Raw genomic sequence first — 12,523 nt, forward strand, 5'->3', positions numbered from 1 at the left:
ATCTCCAGTGAATTGACAACATATTGCCAGACTGCATAGTTCTCGCTCTAACAAATAACTCTGTCCCTCGGTTGCGACTTCAGCTACCAATACACGCTTACGCTAAATAATAAAATCATTTACACCTACATTAAAGCTGACTTTGTTAATATCGTACGGTGAAACAGCGGAACATTTCATTACAACGAAAGAGCATTTAAAAAAACAAATTATGAAAGTAACAATTGTAATATGTACTAAATTTCTGAAAAATGCTCTAAAATCGAAAGGTTCTGTGAGAAAGACGTGTCCCCGCATATCATATTTGCTACTTACAAATGATACAAGAATTTCGAGTTAGGTACATTTTTCACAGAACAATAAACGTAAAATTAGTGTATACTCGCAGTTTAGCAATTATGATATATGTAGGTAATACAGACATTCTAAGCGTTGTTAAAAATAACACAAAATTATAATCCCTATCCAACCTCAAATGGCGATTGGGACCGAACTTCCTAATGAATGTAACATTGTCGATATTAACAGTACGTCGGGACTGGCAGTCGTGGTTTAAATATCACAGTAGGAATGATATTTACAATGACCGATGCGGCTGACGGCTTTCCCAATCACTAAATAGAATTGTGGCCTCCATAACACAGGAAGTTTCAATGTTTTGTATGCAAGATACAGTCGATTTGAATACATGTACAGTCGACGTCAAAAATATGTTTAAACTTTTGCACCTTATTTCTTTATAATAAGGCAAAAAGTGTAAACATATCTTTGACGTCGACTATACCATCTTCGAGCAACGCCGGGAAGGGAGCCGATTCGGCTTTCTCACTATTTCCCTTTCGCCAAAGCACAAGCCCAACTGGGCATAGCACGGTGTATGTTGTGACTCGTCCGTACGCAAAAAGAGATCGAGGTGTGAAAGATTTGTCTTTGATATGTGTCATTACGAACGCGAGGGGTTCGAGGGTTCCTTAAGCAAGGCAATGAATCGGCCAGGATAGAGAGCACTTCAGCGCAGAGCGACTTATGATGGTCACGACCCTCAGACATGAGGATTCGACTAGGAAGAATGTGTCATTATCTATGTATTTGTGTCGTCATTACATATTGGATTTTGTAAGTAGTAAGTGAGAAGTGCGTCTGTGTGCGCGTTTCCCCCCGCAAATATCGCAGAACGATTTGTACGGTAAGATATCGCTTGGGCTCCTCCCTTCCGACGTGTCGGAAGCCGGTGTTGCTCGAAGTGTACCATACAATAACTTTGGTACCCAACAGGGACAGAACGCGCGACAGCAAGCATCCTTGTATATTCTATTAACTCAGTTATCAATTTCGGCAAAGTGCGAGGGAAAGATATTAAACATGAAATGAAGAACGAAATATTGAGCACCGAAAACAGCACCCCTCTCGTAAAAATAAACATATACAAGAAATGAGATGGGATAGAAAGAGATTAGCGAAAGTCACCAGCCGTTCAAAACTGTTCAAATTTAAATTAAGATATTTTACAAAAATAATCTCTTACACTAAAAGACGTGACTTAACCTCCTAATGGCATAGAACTGAGAATATTGATATGTTGTCAGTTTCACATTCCTTGTTTTAGAAAAAGACGCGTATATTTACAAAAATATCATAACTTATCGATTGTCATATTTTGCGTCGTTTTTGGAAATATAAGCCTCAAATCGTGGAAGTTCATCATTTCATTACGTTCAGTTTGTGCGAGTATTGTCATGTTACAATATTGAGCTAGAGCCATCTATCGCCTTGTCATGCAATTAAGTCTGATTTAGACGGCGCGCTAACTCGCATGCGATTTTAGTTACATTGCGGACTGTTGGTTACGTCTAATTCAACCGACCAATCAAAACCCGCCATGTAATGAAACTCGCATGCGAGTTCTCGCGTTGTCTAAATGAGCTCTTACAATCTTTCAAAACCATTAAAGTTCAACATGAAATGTCATATTAGGGTCTCCCCAAATATATCGACGCGCATTCGGCAAAAGCCGATAGGAAAAAGCTTTATGTCCGCGCAATAAGAGCGAAAAAGTCGTCGTTCGGCTCGGCTCGCATCGGCCGGCGCCGGCCGACGCGTCGTCGGCTTCTTCGCTCTTATTGCGTGGACATAAAGCTTTTTCCTATCGGCTTTTGCCGAATGCGCGTCGATATATTTGGGGAGACCCTTAAGAAAAATAAACAGAAAAAGATAATAGAGTTAGACCAAGAGAAGTCTGCAACGATTTTGATAGCACACGCAGTGCAAGTGTAATTTATATGTAATAATTCAAAATAACACTTGCACTGCGTGTACTATCAAACTATAAAAAATATACCCGACATGAATTATTTTATTCGAGAATACAAAAAAAACCATGATTTGATGATCTTATTCACCTAATGATTTTATGATTTACCAGCATCATAATAAAAATATTTGTATTTCTCGATCGACCAAATAGCAACCATTTTTACCGTCATCGTTCAAATACGAAAAAAAAACAAAATTCATATTTGCTTTGTACAGTTGAATTCTAAATGACCAAAGTAAAAACTTTTATGGAAATGAGAAATATACTAAATTGAATACGTAAATGAGATTAAGTAGAACCATAAAAATAAACTATCTCATCGATCGAGTTGTATACAGATACAAAAGTGCAAAATTGGTGTCATGTAAACATTTCATACTGATTCACAGATATGTCAAAGTAAATTTAGTTTATCCTAAGTTCTAATTTCAATATAAAGGCAATCTCGTTGCGACGGGCGCCTCACCCTGTGACCGAACTACCATATACGAATAGGTACCAAACATATCCTGATTCGTCGCGGTTAAAGAACCACCAATTTCACCCACCACTGTCAAGTATATCTGGGTAAAATGTGGGACATATTTTATAAGTTTAATTTTGAGTGGTAACCTATTTAGCTGCCTGACAAGCTGCTAGTCTTATACACAAGTGTAAATTTCGAAGACACCGCGCGCCTTTCTGGTTGTTATCAGATCACGAGCGGTGGCCAATTTTCAGCCCAGGCTAGCATTACTTACGTCTTATAACTAATACATTCATGTATAAATGTGCCATTTTTCTGCTATGAATATCATAACAGCAATCTGCGTAAGAGCGTCTAAACACTGTTGAACCCGATTTTCGATGACAGCAGCCGTTCGTCTGTTCAGTACAATCTTTACCATTCGGGCACGCGGGGCCCGTGCCCAGGGCCCCATCCTCAGGGGGCCCCGAAGGACAGACAGTAACAGTATATTTGATTACCCATAATAAATAGAAGATCATAGTAGAAAAATTTTACTTTAATTCGCTTTCTTTACTTTCCAAAAGGGCCCCAAATTCTTATGTGCCCGGGGGCCCCAACATAGTTTAAGACGGCCCTGCGTCTGTTCCATTATGTTCGAGTGGTTGGCTCAGTGCCTGTCGTGTACGCTCGCCCGGGCCATTATATTCCGGTGGTGGTTCAATCATCATCAGATAGGTGTCGTGGTTACCCTGTTGGTGTTAGTCTTAACTTTAGTCTATTGCGTACTCTCACCTACAACATTATGTTCTAGTTGCCTCAGTTAGTACGCTCGCTGACTCCATTATGATGTGGGAGTTGCCTCAGTAGTGGTGGGTGTTACCCTGTTGGTATTGGTCATTATAGTCCAGCGAAGTTGACGCGGGCCGCACTTTATTATTTATGACTATCAGTCATTGTCGTTGGTCAATATTACATACAAGATAGCCAGGGAGGCTCGCGGGCCGCGTGAGGTTCCTGTTGAGAGGGCCGCCTGTTGCCGACCGCTGCTAATCCTTTATGGTCGGATGGTAGGCTCAGTTAGTACGCTCGGCTACACGGTAATGTTGTGTGTGGTGGGTGTTACCCAGTGGGGTGTGGGTATCGGGTGTGGTGGGTGTTACCCGGCGGGGTGTGGTCACGAGTGCGCGTGCGCCTGCGCGAGCAGCGCGTCGAGCTGCGCGTGCGCGGCGTGCGAGTCGGCGGCGGCCTGCGCCTGCAGCGACGACACCACGTGCTGCGGGATGTTGATCTGCACCGGCTGCATGTTCGAGCTCGTTGGCACCTGACAACACCGATATTTTCAATTGAAACATACATCACAACAGGGTAATTCGCCAGTAATAGGGCTAGTAGTAGGATAATTGGCCACCCTAAGACCCTAAACTAAAAATGGATTCATTTTAGTATAAGTTGGCTAGTTATTGAAGACTGGCCAGTTATTGAAATCTTATACTAAAATGAATTGTTTATATGTGAATAGAATTCATTTTTAGTTTAGGGTGGCCAGTTATTGGCCGGTGGCCAGTTACAGATTAGGATTTGACTGCAATTACTTTGTTCTTTCGCCCACACTTACAAAATAGAATCGCATAATATGTACAAGCTCTAATGAACCAATTTTAGATTGGCTATTTAATATTTGGCAGTACACATCGTGAGCTTTATCAGGTCATGTCATGTAGATAGAATGGACCACATGATAGACAATGGCAATTTGATTTCCAATCTAGTGGAATTGTACAAAAAATCTTTTCGTGTGAAAAGGGACGAGCGTAAGCTACGAATACTAAATGAACAAGAAATCCATAAGTCAATACAAAGTAACGAAATATTGTTCCTAACCAGCTATAGATATTAAAATTATTATAAAATACATACATGCATGCCCTAACAAATTTGTGGCCCCTGTGAAGTGCTTAATTGCTTATTCCAAAATGCTAGACCTGCCAAATTAGGTAATCAATAATATAACTTTGAATGGGATCACAATACATTAATGAGGATGATAATGGAAATATGCGTATTCAGAGAATGGAGGACTTCTTAACATTGAACGTAAATATAAAAAGCTGACGAACATAAGAGCTCAAGTTTTTAAAATCTGTCATTTTATTAATCAAAGTAATATTTTGGCAATGGTTATTCGAGAGGTTTTTATCAGTTTTGAGGGTAACTGATACTTCCAGTTAATGTACAAATTTGATTTAGAATCTTTTCCAATCGACCCTAATTTGAAAAATATTAGCAAAGATCTATTCATCAAATTTCAGTGCGCCGCAACGATACAATCAAGAGTGCCGTATTAGCAATACCACTTAGTCTAGTCTTAGTAGTAGTCTTTACGGGGCTAGTCCAATTATTAAACAATTGCATACGATCATCTCACCTCACCCCATCGATGGCCCAATATTACAGGGTTCTATGTTACATTTTCGAGACAGTTCATGACAGACATTCGACTCAATGTCATTATGACAACGTTCAAATTTCAGTTCGATAAAAGTGAAACAGAACCGTGTAATATTGGGGCGGCGACATCCTCAGATATAAGACACTCGGGCCGGCTTGTAGTACTCACGTGTATAGTGATCTCGGGCAGGATGGAGGTGTTGGCGGGCGCGGGCGAGGGGGAGGGGGAGGGGGTGGAGGCGGCGCCCCCCACCACCGCCCCGCCCTCCGCGTCGTCGCGCAGGCGCTTGCTCTCGTGCGAACGCATGTGCTTGCGCAGGTGGTCCTTGCGGTAGAAACCTGGGAAACACGTATTTTCAATTAGATTACCTACTTATATTACCTACGTCTCAACAAGATCTTTGATACAAGATAGTACTCAGGGTCTGATGATGGAGCCGGAAGGTGGTCACCGGTACCAATCAACCATGCAACTAAACCACTTCATGTTTAGGCTCGTTTTAAGTGATTTAATTGCATCGTATAAGTGATATATTTTTAGCTACCCGTAACAAAGCGATGAAATCACGGAGTGAGCCACGCCTGGTCATGGTACTCCCAGGCTATGTTCCGAATCACGCTCATAACGCTTACATGGCTGGCTGCCGATGCCGGAATTTTTTTTCGCGCCTGTCCTGTCATTGTCAAACGTTACCGTGACGTGGGCTCTCAAGGTGCTTACGTCTGGGAGTGTGAGCACCGTGAGCGCGTAGAGCGTATCTCATGTCAGCGCTATGAGCGTGAATCGGGCCGATCGTGAGCGTGCTGTGAATGTGACAGGGACAACATGATGATAGTATTTGAATACAGTTGTAAAGTTAAGAGCGCTTACAAGAAAAGTCGAAATAATGCAAAATTGATGATACTAGTCGACGAAGTTCAGGACTTTGTGCTCATTATTAGAAACAATGAGTACTTGTTCCAGTAAAAGCGTCTTCTTATCTTTTTAAATATCGTTGTAAATATTAGAAAAAGGACTTATAAAATTAGTAATGAATTATTTTCTGATGGTCGTTTCCGAAAAACCCCGTGAAGCACTGAACGGCAAGCTCTTATTTGGAAATGTTGAGAAGTTTACTCTGCTAAACCTGGCTATTTTGTATTACTAATACCCTGTACTTTAGGCATATCAAACGATATTTTTCCTACATACCTTTGAGAAAGAGAAAATCAAAGTAAAACGAACTCAATTTTCTCTCCGAAACAAGTGTCAATTCCTACGAAAATCTACTTAATATCGAAGTCATTTTCATACTCAAACAATCTGCAACGTTTGCTTATACTGTTGGTATACATTAGTGTTTATGAAATTCTACTATAATTTTTTGGCAATTTTTTGAAAACTACTCTATATTACCGATGACGCGCGCTGCGCCAGCTCAGTGCCGCGGCAAAGCTTGTAGAGGTAGGACGTGTGTCGGTCCGCTCCGCACATTTTCAACGGCGACGACGAGATTTTTTATCATTGTGTGCGGCGGGCGCCGTGTAAAACGCTATACTGTGTGCGTGTAAACCGCAACGAGAGACTTTGATCCTAGCACTGTTTTTATAGTATTATAATTTATAATGGTACTGTTTAATAAACTACCGGGCAGGATTAAAAATATATGAAACGACCTGACATTCTATATGTATTAATTTTGACTCAAGATAGTACTCAGGGTCTGATGATGGAGCCGGAAAGTGGTCACCAGTACCAATCAACCATGCAACTAAACCACTTCGTGTTTAGGCTCGTTTTATTCGTCTCAACAAGATCTTTGATACAAGATAGTACTCAGGGTCTGATGATGGAGCCGGAAGGTGGTCACCGGTACCAATCAACCATGCAACTAAACCACTTCGTGTTTGGGCTCGTTTGATTCGGCTCAACAAGATCTTTGACTTAAGATAGTACTCAGGGTCTGATGATGGAGCCGGAAGGTGGTCACCAGTACCAATCAACCATGCAACTAAACCACTTCGTGTTTAGGCTTGTTTCATTTGTCTCAACAAGATCTTTGACACAAGATAGTACTCAGGGTCTGATGATGGAGCCGGAAGGTGGTCACCGGTACCAATCAACCATGCAACTAAACCACTTCGTGTTTGGGCTCGTTTGATTCGGCTCAACAAGATCTTTGACTTAAGATAGTACTCAGGGTCTGATGATGGAGCCGGAAGGTGGTCACCAGTACCAATCAACCATGCAACTAAACCACTTCATGTTTAGGCTCGTTTTATTCGTCTCAACAAGATCTTTGACTTAAGATAGTATTCAGGGTCTGATGATGCAGCCGGAAGGTGGTCACCAGTACCAATCAACCATGCAACTAAACCACTTTGTGTTTAGGCTCGTTTTATTCGTCTCAACAAGATCTTTGACACAAGATAGTACTCAAGGTCTGATGATGGAGCCGGAAGGTGGTCACCAGTACCAATCAACCATGCAACTAAACCACTTCGTCTTTAGGCTCGTTTTATTTGTCTCAACAAGATCTTTGACACAAGATAGTACTCAGGGTCTGATGATGGAGCCGGAAGGTGGTCACCGGTACCAATCAACCATGCAACTAAACCACTTCATGTTTAGGCTCGTTTTAAGTGATTTAATTGCATGGTTGATTGGTACCGGTGACCACCTTCCGGCTCCATCATCAGACCCTGTGTACTATCTTGTGTCAAAGATCTTGTTGAGACAAATAAAACGAGCCTAAAGACGAAGTGGTTTAGTTGCATGGTTGATTGGTACTGGTGACCACCTTCCGGCTCCATCATCAGACCTTGAGTACTATCTTGTGTCAAAGATCTTGTTGAGACGAATAAAACGAGCCTAAACACAAAGTGGTTTAGTTGCATGGTTGATTGGTACTGGTGACCACCTTCCGGCTGCATCATCAGACCCTGAATACTATCTTAAGTCAAAGATCTTGTTGAGACGAATAAAACGAGCCTAAACATGAAGTGGTTTAGTTGCATGGTTGATTGGTACTGGTGACCACCTTCCGGCTCCATCATCAGACCCTGAGTACTATCTTAAGTCAAAGATCTTGTTGAGCCGAATCAAACGAGCCCAAACACGAAGTGGTTTAGTTGCATGGTTGATTGGTACCGGTGACCACCTTCCGGCTCCATCATCAGACCCTGAGTACTATCTTGTGTCAAAGATCTTGTTGAGACAAATGAAACAAGCCTAAACACGAAGTGGTTTAGTTGCATGGTTGATTGGTACTGGTGACCACCTTCCGGCTCCATCATCAGACCCTGAGTACTATCTTAAGTCAAAGATCTTGTTGAGCCGAATCAAACGAGCCCAAACACGAAGTGGTTTAGTTGCATGGTTGATTGGTACCGGTGACCACCTTCCGGCTCCATCATCAGACCCTGAGTACTATCTTGTATCAAAGATCTTGTTGAGACGAATAAAACGAGCCTAAACACGAAGTGGTTTAGTTGCATGGTTGATTGGTACTGGTGACCACTTTCCGGCTCCATCATCAGACCCTGAGTACTATCTTGAGTCAAAATTAATACATATAGAATGTCAGGTCGTTTCATATATTTTTAATCCTGCCCGGTAGTTTATTAAACAGTACCATTATAAATTATAATACTATAAAAACAGTGCTAGGATCAAAGTCTCTCGTTGCGGTTTACACGCACACAGTATAGCGTTTTACACGGCGCCCGCCGCACACAATGATAAAAAATCTCGTCGTCGCCGTTGAAAATGTGCGGAGCGGACCGACACACGTCCTACCTCTACAAGCTTTGCCGCGGCACTGAGCTGGCGCAGCGCGCGTCATCGGTAATATAGAGTAGTTTTCAAAAAATTGCCAAAAAATTATAGTAGAATTTCATAAACACTAATGTATACCAACAGTATAAGCAAACGTTGCAGATTGTTTGAGTATGAAAATGACTTCGATATTAAGTAGATTTTCGTAGGAATTGACACTTGTTTCGGAGAGAAAATTGAGTTCGTTTTACTTTGATTTTCTCTTTCTCAAAGGTATGTAGGAAAAATATCGTTTGATATGCCTAAAGTACAGGGTATTAGTAATACAAAATAGCCAGGTTTAGCAGAGTAAACTTCTCAACATTTCCAAATAAGAGCTTGCCGTTCAGTGCTTCACGGGGTTTTTCGGAAACGACCATCAGAAAATAATTCATTACTAATTTTATAAGTCCTTTTTCTAATATTTACAACGATATTTAAAAAGATAAGAAGACGCTTTTACTGGAACAAGTACTCATTGTTTCTAATAATGAGCACAAAGTCCTGAACTTCGTCGACTAGTATCATCAATTTTGCATTATTTCGACTTTTCTTGTAAGCGCTCTTAACTTTACAACTGTATTCAAATACTATCATCATGTTGTCCCTGTCACATTCACAGCACGCTCACGATCGGCCCGATTCACGCTCATAGCGCTGACATGAGATACGCTCTACGCGCTCACGGTGCTCACACTCCCAGACGTAAGCACCTTGAGAGCCCACGTCACGGTAACGTTTGACAATGACAGGACAGGCGCGAAAAAAAATTCCGGCATCGGCAGCCAGCCATGTAAGCGTTATGAGCGTGATTCGGAACATAGCCTGGGAGTACCATGACCAGGCGTGGCTCACTCCGTGATTTCATCGCTTTGTTACGGGTAGCTAAAAATATATCCATTCGACCCCAATTTTGGGGTTTGCCATAAGCCGCGCGTGGCGCTGTCACCACCTAGCGGCCATATCTGTGCTGATCGTAACAGACGCATTTTGTTAGAGAGTGAGTCTTCTGTATCTAGTACTATTATTTATTTTGTGCCATGACATAGCACGCCAGCCCAATTTTAAAAGCAAAATATATATACCTTTCCCGCACTCGGGGCAGACCTCGGTCTTGACCCCGGAGTGTATGACGGTGTGCAGGTTGAGGTGCTCGCGCCGCTTGAAGCCCTTGCGGCACACGCCGCACACGTACGGCCGCTCCGGGTTGTGCCCTAGCTTATGACGCTCCAAGTGCTCCTTGCGTTTCAAACTAGAAACCAGAAAAAATAAAATTAAAATAACAATAGAATCAGTAAAACTGCTTTTTTTTCTAGGTAATGATAACCGATTATGTGGTTCGCTCGAACGCAGCCCTACGGTCGGTGTCAATTGTGACACTACGATTGGCGCGACCCGGACTGTCAGACGGAGATCGCCCGCCATTACGGCGACGTCGGAGTGTGTTTTACTTGAAGCTACGCCTGTTTTCCGTGTTTTATGTATTAAATCCTTTATTTAATGATGTATTTTCTCTCTTAATAGTAAGAACATGGGATGGCAGTCGCTTTCGCAAAAACAAGTCGCCGTGTCAATAATTAGGATCAGAAGGACCCCCAGGCTCCCTTAGTGGCATGACTATGCCGAGACAACGCCGAGAAGATGATGACTCAAACCAGAGATTCTTAACCTTTAACCTTTGGAACGCCAAACGGCGCATCCATTTCCCGTGCCACTGACGCCACGGGGGTAAAATTAGGTAAAAACAAAGCAAAAAGTGGGGTGTTTTTCAATAGATTTACATCAAAAAACGATCAACGTCAAATGCCGTCTTTGGCGTCGTTGTCAAGATTTTGCGTTGACGTCAATTGCCGTCTGTGGCGTTCAAAAGGTTAAAGAGATTCTTAACCTTTAAAGTGTGTCGATGATGATGATTAAAGTTAACAAAGGATCGCTCCGTTCATTTCTTTATTTAAATCACATGCATAAACTTACAGCTAAGGATGCCAAAACGCTTATGCGGTAGGGACAATACATACAATTAGATTCAAACACAGTCTAGAGATTAAAACATTACAACAAAACATAAACAATGAAATACGGTCAGGTTAAATCACAAACATTACATTAGTTACACATAAATTAAATTAAATTAAATGCAACAGAGGATAGGATGTCAAACTTAAACTTACACACATATATACATAATATATACAAAAATACCATTATTCATTCGTCAAATACACATTAATATAATTTAAGAATTTTCTTGTGAAGACACCGACACTATCGTAGTATACGTCAGCATCTTGTTTGATGTTAAAAAAGTCATTCAAAAGTGCCAGAGCTCTAGCAGTGGGAGCGTTCTGGGCCCGACGAGTACGAATCGCACCGCGCGCGAACAGAGGCCTTCGTCTGCGCACCCCACCCTCACCAGTGTCTTCCGCGATCAGTCGCGCCTGCGGTACAAACAAACCGATACGCTCTAAGACAGTTGGATTGTCGACCTTATTATTGAGCAGTTGGTAGTAGTGCACCGCAAGTAGGAGTTTGCGCCGTAACTCGAGCGTATCTAAGCCCACCATCCCTGTCACGAAAAGAGAAGGAAACAGAAAGGGATAGTACCCGTACTGCCTCTTGTAGAGAAATCTCGCAAATTTCCTTTGGATCCTCTCTAACATCAGAGTGTACTTTTTCTCACTTGGATCCCATACCGTGGACCCGAATTCCAATAGGCTACGTACGTAAGCATTGTACAAAACTTTGGGTATGAGTCTACTTTTAAACTGGGAGCTGACTCTCATTATAAAACCCAAAGTTTTGGTTGCACGCTTACAGATGGCAGTTATATGCGAACGGAAATTAAGCTCCCTGTCCATATTTATGCCTAGGTCACGTATTTCCTGCTCTCTTGCTATCTCGACGCCACTTAGATGGTAGGAAGAGTGAATCGGCGATTTGGCTCTTGTGAATGTAATGACTTTACATTTGCTTTCGTTGAAAAGCAGACGATTAGCCTTACTCCACTCAGCAACAGCGTTTATGTCTAGCTGTAATTTGTCACAGTCGCTAACATTTTCGACCTTTAAAAATATTTTAAGGTCATCGGCAAACATGAGACACCTCGCATACTTTGTGACTCTTGGTAAGTCGTTGATCATTATGAGGAACAACGTTGGGCCAAGAGTACTCCCTTGGCTCACTCCAGAACGCGTATAGAATGGCTGGGATTCGTGACCTGCAAGTCCTACATACTGTGATCGACCGCCAAGGTAATTCGCAAAAAAACGCAGAAGCTGGGGCACAAATCCCAGTTGGGCAAGCTTTTGCAATAGAATGTCGTTGTCGACTAAATCAAAAGCCTTTTTAAAGTCAAAATAGGCTGCGTCGACTTGCCTACGCGCATCAATGGCCCCCAGCACGTATTCCACAAAGGCTACGTGATTAGTCGTAGTAGATCTGCCTGTACGGAAGCCATGCTGCGAGTCATCGAGCAGTCCAGCTATTTGCCGACTTATTTGGTAATCAAGTATCGACT

General features: G+C 42.1%; 1 protein-coding gene across 1 annotated transcript in view; it reads right to left on the minus strand.

The window, feature by feature from the left end:
• Positions 1 to 3,936: 3,936 nt before the first annotated feature.
• LOC134667712 (zinc finger protein 853-like) overlaps positions 3,937 to 12,523 on the minus strand; it is a 31,269-nt gene continuing 22,682 nt past the window's right edge. The window contains exons 12-14 of the mRNA XM_063525135.1: positions 10,092 to 10,258; positions 5,380 to 5,549; positions 3,937 to 4,083 (exon numbers count right to left, since the gene is read on the minus strand). Coding sequence (XP_063381205.1) covers positions 3,937 to 4,083; positions 5,380 to 5,549; positions 10,092 to 10,258 — 484 coding nt within the window. The remainder of the gene's footprint in view (positions 4,084 to 5,379; positions 5,550 to 10,091; positions 10,259 to 12,523) is intronic.

Source organism: Cydia fagiglandana, chromosome 9 (genome assembly GCF_963556715.1).
Source record: "Cydia fagiglandana chromosome 9, ilCydFagi1.1, whole genome shotgun sequence".
NCBI classification, from domain to species: Eukaryota; Metazoa; Arthropoda; class Insecta; order Lepidoptera; family Tortricidae; genus Cydia; species Cydia fagiglandana.